Source organism: Chrysochloris asiatica, unplaced genomic scaffold (genome assembly GCF_000296735.1).
Source record: "Chrysochloris asiatica unplaced genomic scaffold, ChrAsi1.0 scaffold00010, whole genome shotgun sequence".
In the NCBI taxonomy this organism is placed as follows: Eukaryota; Metazoa; Chordata; class Mammalia; order Afrosoricida; family Chrysochloridae; genus Chrysochloris; species Chrysochloris asiatica.
In genome coordinates, this window is record NW_006408528.1 from 20,954,896 (window position 1) to 20,970,377 (window position 15,482).

Below are 15,482 nucleotides of genomic sequence, written 5' to 3' on the forward strand. Positions count from 1 at the left end.
ACTGGTTATCATGATGTTGACTACTGACCCAATTGTGAGCATTTGTTTTTTTTATATTGAATTGTAATCCATATTGAAGGCTGTTTTCTTTGATCTTCCAACAGCAAGTGCTTCAAGTCCTCCTATTCACTTTCAATAAACAAGGTTGTGTCATTTGCATATTATAGGCTGCAAATGAACCTTCCTCCAATCCTGATGCCCTTCTTCATATAGTCTAGTTTTTCTCAAACTATTTGTTCAGTATATGGATTAAAGTCGGTGAAAAGATACAACCTGACATACACTTTTCCTGATTTTAAATCAAGCCGTATCCCTTTATTTCATTTGAAAGACTGCTTATTAGTCTATGTACAAGTTCTTCAAGAGCATAATTATCCATCTGATGTTAGTAATGGTATCACTTGTTTCAAGTCTTCTTCTGAATCCAGCTTGGATTTCTGGCTGCTACCTATTGATGTGTTGCTGCAGGTTTCTGAATTATCTTCAGCAAAATTTTACTTGCATGTGATATTAACGATATTTCACCATTCTGCTGGATTGATTTTCTTTGAAATGGGCACAAATATAGATCTCTTCTAATCTTTCTTCCAAATATCTTGGCATAGACAAGTAAATGCATCAGTTTGGTGAAAAATTTCAATTGCTATTCCATCAACTGCTGAAACCTTATTTTTTTGCTAGTGCCTTCAGTGCAGCTTGGACTTCTTTTAATACTATTGGGTGTTGATCATTATGCTACTTCCTGCAGTGGTTGAATGTTGACTAATTCTTTTGGGTACAGTGACTGGGCATTCCTTTCATTTTCTTTTGATGCTCTGGGTAGTGTTCAATATTTTAGACATATTGTTGTTAAGTGCCGTCGATTGGACTCCAACTCATTGCGACCCTGTATATGTTTTCTGAGGAGCAGCTGGTGGTTTGAACTACTGAAGTAGTTCAGACTTCTTCAAGCCTCAACTGCAACACAGAAGAAGTCCACTTTCTATGTAGACTTCTATGTTGCAGTTGAGGCTTGGATTTTTTCTTTAGTTCTTTCACATTCAGAAATACTGAGCGTGTCCTTTCCTTTTGGTTTTCTAACTCCACGTCTTCATACATTCATTATAAACTTTGTCTTGTTGAGTTGTCCTTTAATTTTTTTCTGTTCAGCTCTTTTAATATCTCATTTCTTCCATTCACTTAAGCTATTCTATGTTCAAGAGCAGTTTTCAAAGTCACTTCAGACATTCACTTAGGTCTTTTCTTTCTTTCCTATTTAACCATTGCTTTTTTCACATCTAATTTTCTTAATGCCATCCCACAACTACTCTCTCTGGGTCTTTGGTCATTAGTGTCTAATGCATCTGATCTGTTGAGATGATCTCTTCATTCTTGTGGGATATGTCCTTGGTCATATTTTGGCTCTCATAGACCGTGCTCTCGTGTCATTTTTATCACCAAGGCCATATTTCCCAACTACTGATCCTTCCTTTTGGTTTCCAACTTCCACATTCCAATCATTGGTAATTATTAATGCATCTTGACTCTACATTTGATCAATTTCAGGCTGAAGAAATTGTTGTTGTTAAGTGCTGTCTAGTTGGTTCTAACCCATAGTGACCCTTTATAGGTTTTCCGAGGAGTGGTTGGATTGCTTGAACTGCCAACCTTACAGGTCAAACTGACTTTGCAGTCCAGTGCGTTAACCCACAGCACTACAAAGAATTCTAATTTCTTCATGCTACCTTTGGTAGTTGGTGTGTATGACTGTACTAATTGGGTTTCCTTGTAGGTATGCATATGTCATCCCATCTTTGTTGTTGTTAAATGCCTTCGAGTCAGTTCAGACTCATAGTGACCCTATGTAGGGTTTCTGAGGAGCAGCTGGTGAGCTCTGAACTGCTGACCTTGCAGTTCAAACTGCCCTTGCATTAACCCGCAGCACCACACCAGGATTCCTATCGCAGACAGTATTATAGTTCATGGTAGATCTTGAAATATTCTTTATTATGAATATGATCTTATTCATCTTCAATTTGTCATTCCTGGTATAGTAAATCATATGATTGATTCAAAATAGTAACTTTCCATTTCAGTTAATGCTTAGAATATTAATCTTTTTGACAACTTCTAACTTTCCTCCTAAATGCATATTTCTTATATTTTTCCATAACCTGATTATTAATGGATGCTTGCAGTTGTTTTCTCTCTTTCTGAGTTGTGCCCCACTAAAGGTCTGGAAAGTGTTGCTCCATCCACATCATTAAGGTTGACTTTACTTTGAGGAGGCAGCTCTTCCACAATTGTATTGAGTGTCTTCCAAGCCCTCATAAGTGGAAGACCTAGTTCTTTCTATTCTTCTCTTAGTCTGAAAGCACTACTGAAACCTGTCTACCATGAATGACCCTGCTGGTATTTAAAACATCAATGGCATAGCTTCCAACACCACAGCTACATATATGCCCCCATATTACAACTGACAAGATATGTGAAGAGTTGCGCTACTGAAACCTGTCTACCATGGATGACCCTGCTGGTATTTAAAACATCAATGGCATAGCTTCCAACACCACAGCTACATATATGCCCCCATATTACAACTGACAAGATATGTGAAGAGTTGGCCCATAGGCCACAGTTACTCACTCCTTCTCTGAAATAAAAGTTTGTTTCTTCTTTAACAATGACCTTCTGTTAATTTTTAATAGACATCCATCCCTAAGTGCACAGAGGATATGACTGGTGTTTAGTGTAATAAAACTGATTCTAACTCATAGCAACTCTGTAGAATTTCTGAGGAGCAGCTGGTGAGTTTGGACAACTGATCTCATGAAATACTAAGAAATATTTACCTTTCTATAAGAGATAACCTTATTAATAAATAACCATACATGACATAGATATTATTCTCTAATTGAAATTTGCTGCCAGCCTATTGTTGAAAATCAAGAGATCCTGAAATTACAGTCTTTTTGAGAATCTAAGGGCATATTTAAGATACTTACTGAGTCTGGAGCTTTAAATGAGCTTCCATCATGGCTGGGATGAGGTGAAGTAGTTTCTGCAGTATATGCAGATTCTGGACTTGGTACAGGAGAAATTCGATTCAAGGTTTGTGCAAATTTAGCTTCCTTTTTATTTGAAATAAGATAACTGATGTCTTTGCTGAGAAATTCTTCAACTCGCTAGAGAAAAACAAAGCTTTAAAAATTAATAAATTGCTCCATATATGCTAGGCCCAATATAAAATTCTAATATTAGATTTAATATATTATAAATTGATGGATTTTTATATTGAGTCTTGAGTGCTCAAGATGTGCAATCGGAGTTTCAACAATACAACATTTATAATAGGAGGTTCTAAACACTACTTTTGCATACCTTATAAATCCTAATTAATTAAAAACATGTAACAACCCTATGGTACTAATATAAACCTCATTTTGCAAAACAAAAAATAAGCCTTAGAATAGTTAAGTGATGTGCAGATTGGAATACAACTATTTTGCATTTTTGAAGTACCAGTTTATGCAATAATGGAAATGTTCTTATCTGTGTTGTACAATAGAAACTTATCATATGTGGCTACTAAGCAGTTATAATGCGGCTAGTGTGACTAAGCAACTGATTTTAAAATCTAAATTTTAATTAACTCAATCTAATTAATTAAATTTAAATAGCTATATGTGGTGAGAGGAGTCCAGGCATGGTGCTACAGAATAAAGCATTGGACCGCCATGTCAGCGGTTCAAACTTATCAGCTACTCCTCTAAAATCATATAAGGTTGCTATGAGTCAGAACTGATGCGACAGAACTACAACATACATGGTTAGTGGCTCCCATATTATACAACACTCTCAAGTCATTAACTTTAACATCTGCCAGAGGGAATCTTTACCCCGTATCATTGTTTGAAGATTTCCCTACTAAAATGTTTGAATAGCACTGTTTAAACAGATGAATTTATAAACCCATATAGTAAAGTCAATGTTATTGAAGATCACTGTTATCCAGGAACGGCCAGGAAAAATTAAACTAACATAAACATTTCTAAAAGTACTTTAAACAGCTGTATTTAATTTCTTTATAACAATATAAATAGGGATAACAAAAATAAAACATTTAATGTAAAAATAAGCTAATTTCATCTAAGCACTGAACAAATACTGACTGCTGCTGAGACTAACGGCCACCTGTGTAAATACAAACCACTATCTCCTTTTGTTGTTGTTGTTAAGTGCCCTCAAGTCAGTTTTGACTCACAGCAACCCCATATAGGGTTTCCAAGGAGTAGCTGGTGAATTCGAACTGCTGAACTTGTAGATGAAACCAACTTGAGGTCCAGTGCTTATCCTAAAGCGCCACACCAAACTTGCCTTTTTTTCTTAGCAATATAAAGTTTTTGCGACTAGCAAATAAGTATTCACGTTTATTTATTCTAGCATAGTGGTTATGAGTCAAGGAGCTCTGGTAGTATAGTGGTTATGAGTCAGGTTGCTAACTTCAAGGTGAGCAGTTGGAAACTACCAACAGTTTCACAGGAGAAAGATGACACTTTGTGTTCCCATAAAGATTTACAGCCTTGGAAACCCTATACAGGGTCTCTCTGAGTTGGAATTGACTCCACACCATACTACCACCAACAACAGTAGTTATGAGTCAGGCTGTAAACCTCAATATGTCAGCAGTTAGAAATTACCAGCTGTTCCGCAGGAGAAAAATGATGCTTTCTGCTCCTGTAAGATGTGCCGCTTTTGAAACCCTATGCAAGGTTGCTTTGAGTTGGAACTGACTCCTTGGCATACTACTACCACCACTACTGCAAACTTAAATGCCTACAAGGTCTAGGAAGGACTACAAATGAATGAAACAATAAATTTACACATCAAGTTCTTTTTCATTTTCTTATACTGCCAGAGATTCCAATTTTCCAAGGGAAGCCCAAAAACAAGGTCAGTAATTAAAATTTAAATAGGTGCTGTAGGATCAGCAATGAACTACAAATCACTAAATTGGCAGTTCAGATCCACCAGCTGCACCTGGAAAACCCTATATAATGTTGCTATGAGTCAGAACTGAAAACATTCTGAGGACCAAACACATCCAAAGGCTATCGTGTGATGGGATTATTACCATGGACTGATTCTCACACATGGAAATCCCAAGTGTACTGTGTGATTTATACTTGGACTCTCTTATGTTCACTAGTATAGGTTCTCGATCTCATTTAAACAATCAGGCTGCTAATTATTTAAACAGTCAAACTGTTCAAATAATTAACCTAAACGTGGTTGGTTTCATGTCCTCTTTATACCCACTGCCACTGAATCAATTCTGACCCACATTGACAATACAGAAGAAAGTAAAACTGCTCCCTAGGGTTTCCAAGATAGTAAATCTTTATGGGAACAGACAGCCTCATCTTTCTCCTAAGGAGCAGCTGGTGGGTTTGAAGGAATGACCTTGCAGTTAGCAGCCCAACACTTAGCCAGATGTTACCACTACCAGGGATCCTTTATGTCCTTCTTGTTGTTGTTGTTGTTAAGTGCCATCGAGTCGGGTCCGACCCATAGCGACCCTGTACAGGGTTTCCGAGGGTGTAAATCTTTACGGGAGTAGAAAGCCTCATCTTTCTCCCGTGGAGCGGCTGGTAGTTTCGAACCGCTGACCTTACGGTTCGCAGCCCGATTCGTAACCACTATGCTACCAGAGCTCCATTATGTCCTTCTTAGATAGTATTTATAACTGCTATTTTCCTTGCCTCTATTCAAAGATACAAGATTTCAGAATTCACTGCTGTGCTAAGTATATCAGATGTGTATTCTTCACAGAAATGGGGTATTAAGATGTTTTTATTTAAGACTAGAGAAGCAAATATATATTAAAAGGCTAATTAAACAAAAGGCAATACCAGTAATTACCTGAATAAGATAATTATAAGAAGAATTAAGAGCCTAAATAACATTTAAACATAGAAATAAAATAATTTAAGGAGTAAATAACTGAGAATCATATTTATTAAAGATGAATCCTAATACCCTTCATATTTAGAGATAAAAGTTTCTTTACAGTTCATGTTGGAAAGAGACCATCATGGAAAAGCCTGTGTTAGTGACACAAAAGGCAATGTGCCAGAGACAAAAAAAGGACTTAGGAATATTTGGAAACCTATGCTCTTAACTCCATCACTCGTCTGTCAATATGTCGTACAGCGGTGGCTTGTCAGTTGCTGTGATTCTGAAAGCTATGCCACTGGTATTTTAAATACCAGCAGGGTCACTCGTGGTGGGCAGGTTTCAGATGAGCTTCCAGATGAAGACAGACTAGAAAGAAGGAGTGACAAACTACTTCCAACCATTTAGTCACTGAAAACCTTAAGAATAGCAGAGAAACACTGTCAGATACAGTGCTGGAAGCCCCTCAGGTTGGAAGGCACTCAAAATGTGAGTGGGGAAGCGTTGCCTCTTCAAAGTAGAGTTGAACGTGATGACGCGATTGGAGTAAAGCCCACGGGACCTTCATTTGCTGATGGAGCCCAACTCAAAATGAAGAGAAACAGCTGTAAACATCCACTGAAAATTGGAACATGGAATGTACGAAGTATGAATCTGGGAAAATTGGAAGTTGTCAAAAATGAAATGGAACGCATAAACATGGATATTTTAGGCATTAGTGAGCTGAAATGGATTGGAATTGGCCATTTTGAATCTGGCTTATGATGCCAGCAATGACAAATTGAAGAGGAATGGTGTTGCATTCATTGTCAAAAAGAACATTATCCAGATCAGTCATGAGGTACACTGCTGTCTGTGACAGTGTAATATCCATGCACCTACAGGGTCGCTATGGGTCAGAACCAACTTGACGGCACTTAACAACATAGGGACGCCCAGTTAATACCACTATTATTCAAATTTACGCACCAACCACTAAAGCCAGTGAGGATGAAATACAAGAGTTCTACCAACTTCTTCAACCTGAAATGGATTACACATGCAATCAAGACGTATTGATCATTACTGGTGATTGGAATGCAAAGGTTGGGAGCAAAGAGAGAGGATCAGTGGTTGGAAAACATGGCCTTGGTAATAGAAATGATGCTGGAGAACGCATGACAGAATTTTGCAAAAATCAATGATTTGTTCATTTCATATACCTTCTCTAGACAGCGTAACAATTCTACAAATGAACCTCACCAGATGGAATACATAGAAATCAAATTGACTACATCTGTGGAAAGAGAAGATGGAAAAGCTCTATACCATCAATCAAAACAAGGCCAGGGGCAGATTGTGGAACAGACCATCATATACTCATATGCAAATTCAAACTAAAGCTGACAAAAATGAAAACAAGTCCACGAGAGCCAAAATATGACCTTGAATATATACCACCTGAATTTAGAGATCATCTAAAGAACAGATTTGATACATTAAACACTAAATACCGAAGACGAGAAGAATTGTGGGATTACATCAAGAACATTATACATGAAGCAAAAAGTATTTGAGAAGACAAGAAAAAAGGAAAAGGTAAAATGGATGTCAGAAGAGACAATGAAACTTGCTCTCCAGCATAGAGATGCTAAAGCAAATGGAAGAAATTAGGAGGTCCAAGAGCTGAACAGAAAATTTCAAAGATCAGCTCGAGAAGATAAAGCCAAATATTACAACAAAATGTGCAAAGATCTGGAATCAGAAAACCAAAATGGAAGAACACGCTCAGCATTTCTCAAACCGGGAGACTTAAGAAAAAAATTCAAGCCTTGAGTTTTGTTATTGAAAGATTCTCTGGGCAAATCACTGAATGATGCAAAAAGCATCAAGAAAAGTGTTGAAGAGTAAAGATGTCAGCTTGAAGACTAAAGTGCGCCTGACCAAGCCATGGCATTTTCAATAACTTCATATGCATGTGAAAGCTGGACAGTGAATAAGTAAGACCGTGGAAGAATTGATGCTTTTGAGTTATGGTGTTGGAGGAGAATATTGAAAGTGCCATGGGCTGCCAAAAGAACCAACAGATCCGTTTTTGAAGAAGTGCAGCCAAAGTACTCCTTGGCAGCCTAGATGGCCAACCTTCGTCTCTCATACTTCAGACATATTGTCAGGAGGGACCAGTCACTGGAGAAGGATATCAGAGAAAAAAAGAAGACCCCAACAAGATGGATTGGCCAAGTGACAGCATCGATGGATTCAAGCTTGGGAATAGTAGTGAGGTTGGACCAGGATCGGGCAGTGTTTTGCTCTGCTGTGTATAAGGTACCGACTCAATGGCACCTAACAAGATGCTCTTAACTGTTGCTAAGTGCTATCAAGTCAGTTCCTACTCACAGCAACCCTGTATAGCGTTTCTAAGGAGCAGCTGGTAGGTTTGAACCCCCAATTTTGCATTTAGCAGTCCTCTTAATATATTCCCCTAATTGGTCTATTAGAGTCCTGGATGCCTGGTATGGCAACTGTAAGATCAGCACTGGGCAAGGTCAGCAGCTCAAACCCACCAGCTACTCCGGAGACACCCAATACAGGGTTCACTATGAGTCATAACCGACTTGGAAACACTTATCAACAACGTTAGAGTCCTGGTATGGCGCTGTAGGATAAACATTCAACCATAAGGTAGGTAGTTCAAATTCACCAGATGCTCCCCAGAAACCCTATACAGAGTTGCTATGAGTTGGAACAGACTTGTTAACAGTTAACAACAACATTTTAGGATAAAAATCTAAAGTATATTTTTAAGAAGTTCTTTTTAAAATAGGGAAGTAATTTTGAAATTTTATTGTTTCAGAAGGGCCTTAGGAACTGCTGTGGGATGGAAGGTGAGCCAGAAAGGAAGAGGGGTAGGTGGTCCCTGGTTTTATGCCTCTGTACTGTTTTTTCAAGAGTAATTTGCTTTTTGAATTGTGCTTTACACTTTAAGGTTTCTAAATACAACAGGGCTTCAAAAAGTTCATGGAAAAACTACACTTTTAATTCTATTTTTCCAAGCCCTTTTGAAACCCCTCATTCAATTTGGAGGGTTTCACTGCTAAAAACACAAGTCTGCAAAGCACTGATTTAGATAAAGAGCTTAATGGGTAATTCACCAATTTTGGAAAAGCTGTCAAACTACATCAAAAGAGCTACTTTATAGTCAATGCTAGAAGAATAGACTGGAACAATGGTAAATTACTCTGGGATTTAGGAGATTAATCAAGGACCAGTTATTTAACCTCTCTGGATGGACAGCACTTAGCAACAATCATTTTATCAGTGAGTCCTAGTGGCACAAAGGTTAAGTACTCTGCTACTAGCCTGAAGGTTAGAAATTTTTTTTATTTTTTGGACCTCAGTACCTCACTTCTGAAATGAAGTGTGACTGAAGAGGTCTATACATAACAGCTAAGGTTTTCAGCACTAAGACACTATTGACAGATGAAATACAGCCATATAGTCGTTATGATTCATGTTACTATTAGAAGCATGTGACAATGTTTTTGTTTAACAAATTGAATAGTAAAAAAGAAGTTAAAATCACTTTTCAAAGATAGGTAAACAAATACATCAACACAAAATTTCAGGAAACTTATCACATATTCTCTTAAAAATTTCTAGTTTGAAATTCAAAGAATCTATTCAGTAAACATTTATTCAAAGATTCTAACCCTGAGAAACTCAAAGTCCAGCAGAAGCAAACCTTTTAAGCAGGAATATGAAAATCTTCAAGAAATACATTAATAAAATCCTCACTATGATTCATCCAATATTAACTTTGATCCTAAGAAAATTATCAGAATTTGGCCCTAATTTTAAAATTACCTAACCAGGAGTCCTAGGTGGCCCTGTAGGATAAGCAATGGACTGCTAACCTCAAGGTCAACAGTTCAAACCCACCAGGTACTCCTCAGAAACAGGATAGTGATGACTTGACAGCACGTAACAACAATCATATTCTCAGTGAACCCTAGTGGCACAAAGGTTAAGCACTCTGCTACCAGCCTAGAGGTTGGTAATTTTTTTTCCCCTTAAGAATCAAGCTTTATTTATTTACAACAAAAAAAGGGCTGGTTAATTTGGATCTACTCAGTAAAGACCTGGCAATCGATCTACTCGCTTCCCCCCCCCTCCCCAAAATCATTATTAGGTGTCTGTAATCAAGTTGCTGACTCCATGTACAACAGAACAAAGCACTGCCCAGTCCTACACTATCCTCACAATATATGCTATACTTGATCCCATTGTGACAGTCACTGTGTCAATCCATCTCCTTCAGTCTTTCTCTTTTTCCCTAACCCTCCACTTTACCAAACAAGATGTCCTTCTGCAGGAACCGGTCTCTCCTGATAGCCGTTCAAAGTACGAGAGCCTAAGTCACCATAGTTGCTCCTAAGGAGTATTCTGGCTGCACTTACAAAACAGGTATCTTCTGATAGTCCACTGAGGTATATTCAATATTCAGTATTCTTTACCAGCACCACAATTCAGATGCATCAATTCTCCTCTGGTCTTTCTTTTTCATTGTCCATGCATGTGTTGATAGAAATTACGTGTCTTGGGTCAGGCTCACTTTGCTCCTCAAACCGACATCTTTGTTCTTTAGTATTTGTTAGATATCTCTCACAGATTTTTCCAATGCAGTATGCCGTTTGACTCCTTGACTGCTGTTTCCATGGGCATTGGATTTGGATCTAAATAAAATGAGAACTCTAACTTCAATCTTTTCTGTTTATTATAATGTTATTTATTTCTTCAGTTGTATATATTTCTTCTTTACATCGAAGTGTAATTTATACTGAAGGGTTACCTAGGTTTCAATATATTTCTTTGATCTTCATCAGTAAATGTTTAAGGTCATCTTCACTTGCAGCAAGCACAGTTGTGCCATCTGCACATCATAGGTTGTTAATAAGTCTTCCTCCAATCCTGAAGCCACATTCTTCTTCACATAGTCCAGTTTCTCAGATTATCTGCTCAGCATACACAGTGAATAAGTATGGTAAAGGGATACAACTCTGATGTACATTGTTTCTGATTTTAAACCACTCAATGTCCCTTTACTCTGTACGAACGATTGCCTTTTGGTCTATGTAACAGGTTCTACATGGTACCAATTCAATGTTCTGAAATTCCAATTCTTCACACTGTTAACTGGTCCACACAGTCAAATGGCTTTGCTTAAAGACTGTAGCCTAGAAAATCCTACGGTACAGGATTTCCCAACATGTCACATGGCGTTGCTATGAGTTTAAAATCAACTCAAAGGTAGCTAATAACAATGTGCAATGTAAGAAAGTAGTTTGTTTTTTTTCAAATTCCTAATTAAAAATTGTTACCTTTGCATCATATATTCTGTTGAGCCCAATCCTACCTCTCAAAAGCAATTTTAATACTATGGTTTGAACTGGTCTTCCATGGCCTGTAGTAACATCCTTGCTGTCATACTCTTTGAAATCTACTCCACACAAATTTAGAGAGTTCCTCAAAAACCAAAACCAACAGTTCCTGCTATATAGAGGATATCCCAGCATCATAACACAATCAGTGGCTCCACCAGAGTAGGAGAGTCTCCTTTCTTAAAGTTTGGGGATTTTACACTAGACTATAAATTACAGGGTCCTGGTATGGCACCTCAACGTCCGTGGTTCAAAATCACCAGTCCCTCCTTCGAAACCCTCTATAGGTCACTCACTATGAGTTGGAACCAACTTGATGACACTTAACACCAAATTACAAAGATCTGAAAGTTCTGTCAGTCTATAAAAGGTTAAAACAAATTTTTCTCTAACCAATAAGAACTGATAAAACTTTTAAGTTTGGGTTAACAGATGGTTACAAGTTTTCCAAAATGAAAAATTTTATGGTTGCATATTAGAAAGGACTACTTAAAAAGAAAAAAAAAAAATTGTTTCCCCTTTTTATTTATTTTTTTGTCAAAGTGGTTTTCACTTACCCCTCCTAGATCCTTAATGTCTTTTTGCAGTTTTTCAGCTATTGAAACAGAAGGTAAATCAAGGTAAAATACTTTCCCCCAAAGTGGTTTATATTTGCATTTTTCTGATTTGTTGTTGTCAGTTTTCAGAGATTTCAAAGATGGTCTGTTTTTTTCATTTTTGACTTGGATCCCACCTGTTACTAAAAATGTTCAGAATTAGATCATGATTTATGCCAACAGAAAATGTTCAATTTTTAACAATATTTCATTGAATAACAGTATCAGAAAGGGGAAAATACTTATAATCCTTCTAATTTTATAGTGATTAGCTTTCTAATGAAGTCCAGGTGTGGCACTTAGGACACGCATTGAACCTTGATCTCAATGTCGGTATGAAATGTAAGGTCGGTGGTTCAAACTCATCAACCTCAGAAACCCTATATACTGTACACAGATCATTATGAGTCTGAATCGACTTGATGGCATTTAAGGACAACAGCTTTCAATGTATTTCTTTGTAGTTCTACTTAGGATACAAGAAAAAGGTTTCTGCAGTTTGCTGTTGTTGTTAAGTGCCATCAAGTCAACTGGGACTCATAGTGACCCTGTATAAGGTTTCAGAGAAGCAGCTGGTGACCTTAAACTGCTGACCTTGTGGTGTGCAGTGCTGATCCTATAGCGCCACGCCCTATACTAAGTGGAGTCCTGGTGTGGAGCTGAAGTATGAGCACTAGACTGCTAACCACAAGGTCAGCAGTTCAACCTCACCAGCCACTCGTCTCCTCGGAAACCCTATACAGGGTCGCCATGACACTTTATAACAACAAATATTGTTAAGTAATTACTTTTTACAGAAGAGTCTTTACAGGAACTTTTTTTTTTTTTACACTAAGGCACAAAACCTTTTATAAAGATTTTCCTGCTTAGAATGTAAATATATGGGGGCATTTATGCATTTGCTATTCTGCTGAACAATCAAAACTGGTGCCTAAAATAACTACACTTCTGTTACCCAGGATGGACTTAGTCCTCAAGAATTCATAAATGCAAGTTTTAGTTTCTAAATTATGAGCAAACTATTACGGTTCATTCAAGAACCAATCACCATTCACGTCATTATTGCCAATGAAAACAAACCTGAGTACAATCTGCACATAACTTGGAAGCTGCCATATATATAAACCCTGTACAGGGTCGCTGATGAGTCGGAACCGACTCCACGGCACATAAAAACAACAAAGAAAAACTTGGGGACTGAACTACTTTACCAAATGTTGTTGTTATGTGTCGTAGAGTCGGTTCCGACCCATAGCGACCCTGTACAGGGTTTCCGAGGCTGTAAATCTTTACGGGAGCAGAAAGCCTCATCTTTCTCCCGCGAAAGAGCTGGTAGTTTCGAACCGCTGACTTTGAGGTTAGCAGCCCGATTCGTAACCACTTAGTTACCAGAGCTCCTTATTTTACCAAATAAGTGATGGAAAATGGCAACCGGCTTTTGTTTCCCTATTTGCCCATAATGTTGGAATTCAACATTTGAATACACTTTCTCGTAACTTTATGAGTGAAGGAACATACACTTAAAACAATAAAACCAAAAATGCTAGTAGTTCACGAAATGAAAAGTCACAAGGAGCTTAAAAGGTGAGGCGCCGAGTCCCAGCATCTGTGGGCCCGTGAATTCTGGGGTCCGCCGTGTTTCCGTTTTACAGCCAAGCGCAGACCCAGTTTTAAGGCCTGGTCGCGCCCCGGTCCTTCCTGAGGGAAAACCTTGACCCGAGGCTTCCTGGAGGCCCCTTTTCCACAGTAGAGGAGAGACGTACGACCGGGGGAAGAAAAGGTGGGTCCAGCCCGAAATCTCTGAACAATCAATGGGGGAGCCATTAAGGAAGGAGAGGATTAAATGGCCTGCAGACGGAGGAGGGGCTTCTTACCCTGAAAATGTCCTTTGCTGTGGATCCTCATGGCTCTAGAGTTCATGGCAGCCGCCCGGCACCTACATACTGAGTCCGGAGGTGGGGTAGCGCCGGGCGGCCGCGAAAACACGGCTTCACCTGTCCTGTAACAGGCCCGCTGCCCCTAACGTTCCTTGGCCAGCATCCAACACGTAACAGAGACGTCGAGTCTGCGGGCCGGGTTTCCGAAGACAAGGCGCGGAAGAAGAACGGGCAAAGCACAAGCAAGTGGGCTGCGGCGGTTGAAGATTTGAAAACGCGTCACGCAGCCGCGGCACCGAGACGCGCACCCCGCCCGCTCGCACGCACGCACGCAGCGCGCTGCGCCCCGCCCCTACGTGCCCGTCTTCTCTTTCCCCGCCCCCGTCGTGCCTGCTTTCTCGCGCCAATTGACCCGAAAGTCGGCTTCCTGGAGTCGCGCGCCGCTTCCCTTGAGTCCGCCTCACGCCGCGCTCCCTTCTCCTTGGGCCCGCCTTCTCGCGACGCTGCCCCCACCCCCTCACTCCTGCCTCTTCGCGTCTCACGTCCCGCCCCCTCGCACCCCGCTTACCCCCGTCGTGCCCGCCCCTTCGCGTCGCATCGCGTCACCTCCCAGTTCTGTCCCCAGTTGCGATGCCCTCAGCATTTAGAGTCCAGTGGTTGTTCCTTGCCGTGCTAGGTCTTGTCGCAGCCTTCTAGAGCCTTGCTGGCTGCGCATTGACCAAACCTAGTGGATGCAGTTAGTGCTGGAGGCCTGCCCAACCTTTCTTCAAGGTTATTAGCGTTGCTGGCATCTCCTGCCCTCCGGTCACCTCCTCCATTAGGTACGCTTATAGCCTAAGAGTCGTTATCGGGAGGCCGGGGGCCTATCGGCTGCGGACAACCTCTAACTCAACGTGGGGCAGGAGAAGGAGGCTGCAGCCTCTGCCCAATGCGCTTCGGGTCGTAGAGCGTGGTTTTCCCGCGGCCGCCTAAGCCCGCCGACTGGGGACAGGCCGCTGGCGGACTTCGCGGAGTGAGAGAGGCAGAGGGGCGGGAGCTGGCTGTCCCCCGCCTTAACAGAAACGCCGCTCCTGAGCGCCTGCAGATTGTTAGTGCCCTTTGGCATTTGACAGTGAGCCGTGCACATTTGAGGTCTGTCGGGCAGAGGCTTCTGTTTTAATTGTGTGTACGTTTATATCACTAACATTGGAAAGGGAGTGAAATTTGAAATCTGAAGTCTTGGGTTTTGGATCCTCAACCGACCACTGGTGATAATCAGACTTTGTTTAAATTACCTAATCATTTTTAGCCTGAGTTTTTAAAACGAGAATAAAAATAGATTTATAATTAAAATATGGTGAGAATTAAAAATGTTTATGAAAGAGTGCTTTGTAAATGATAAAATGCTTTATACACACAGTTGGGTTGGGGGCGGTCGTCTTATGGAGGATAAGGGTGGTATATTGTATAATAACTTGTCTGTGATAGGCACTCACTGTTTAGTGTTGGATTTTTATATAACGTATCAAAAGAGTGTTATACTATCGTTTTGCAAATAAGTATTTTAAAGCATAGACCAGAGCATATTGTTTTGATGCTGGTGGTGATGTGCCGTGGAGTCGGTTCCGACTCACAGCGACCCTGTATAGATTTTCCGAGGTTATGAGTATTTATGGGAG

The 15,482-nt window shown here is 39.9% G+C and overlaps 1 protein-coding gene across 1 annotated transcript in view; it reads right to left on the reverse strand.

Annotated features, from left to right (window-relative positions):
• DBF4 (DBF4 homolog (S. cerevisiae)) overlaps positions 1 to 13,867 on the reverse strand; it is a 33,033-nt gene extending 19,166 nt beyond the window's left edge. Inside the window, exons 1-3 of the mRNA XM_006834321.1 lie at positions 13,822 to 13,867; positions 11,909 to 12,084; positions 2,985 to 3,164 (exon numbers count right to left, since the gene is read on the reverse strand). Coding sequence (XP_006834384.1) covers positions 2,985 to 3,164; positions 11,909 to 12,084; positions 13,822 to 13,867 — 402 coding nt within the window. The remainder of the gene's footprint in view (positions 1 to 2,984; positions 3,165 to 11,908; positions 12,085 to 13,821) is intronic.
• Positions 13,868 to 15,482: the final 1,615 nt, after the last annotated feature.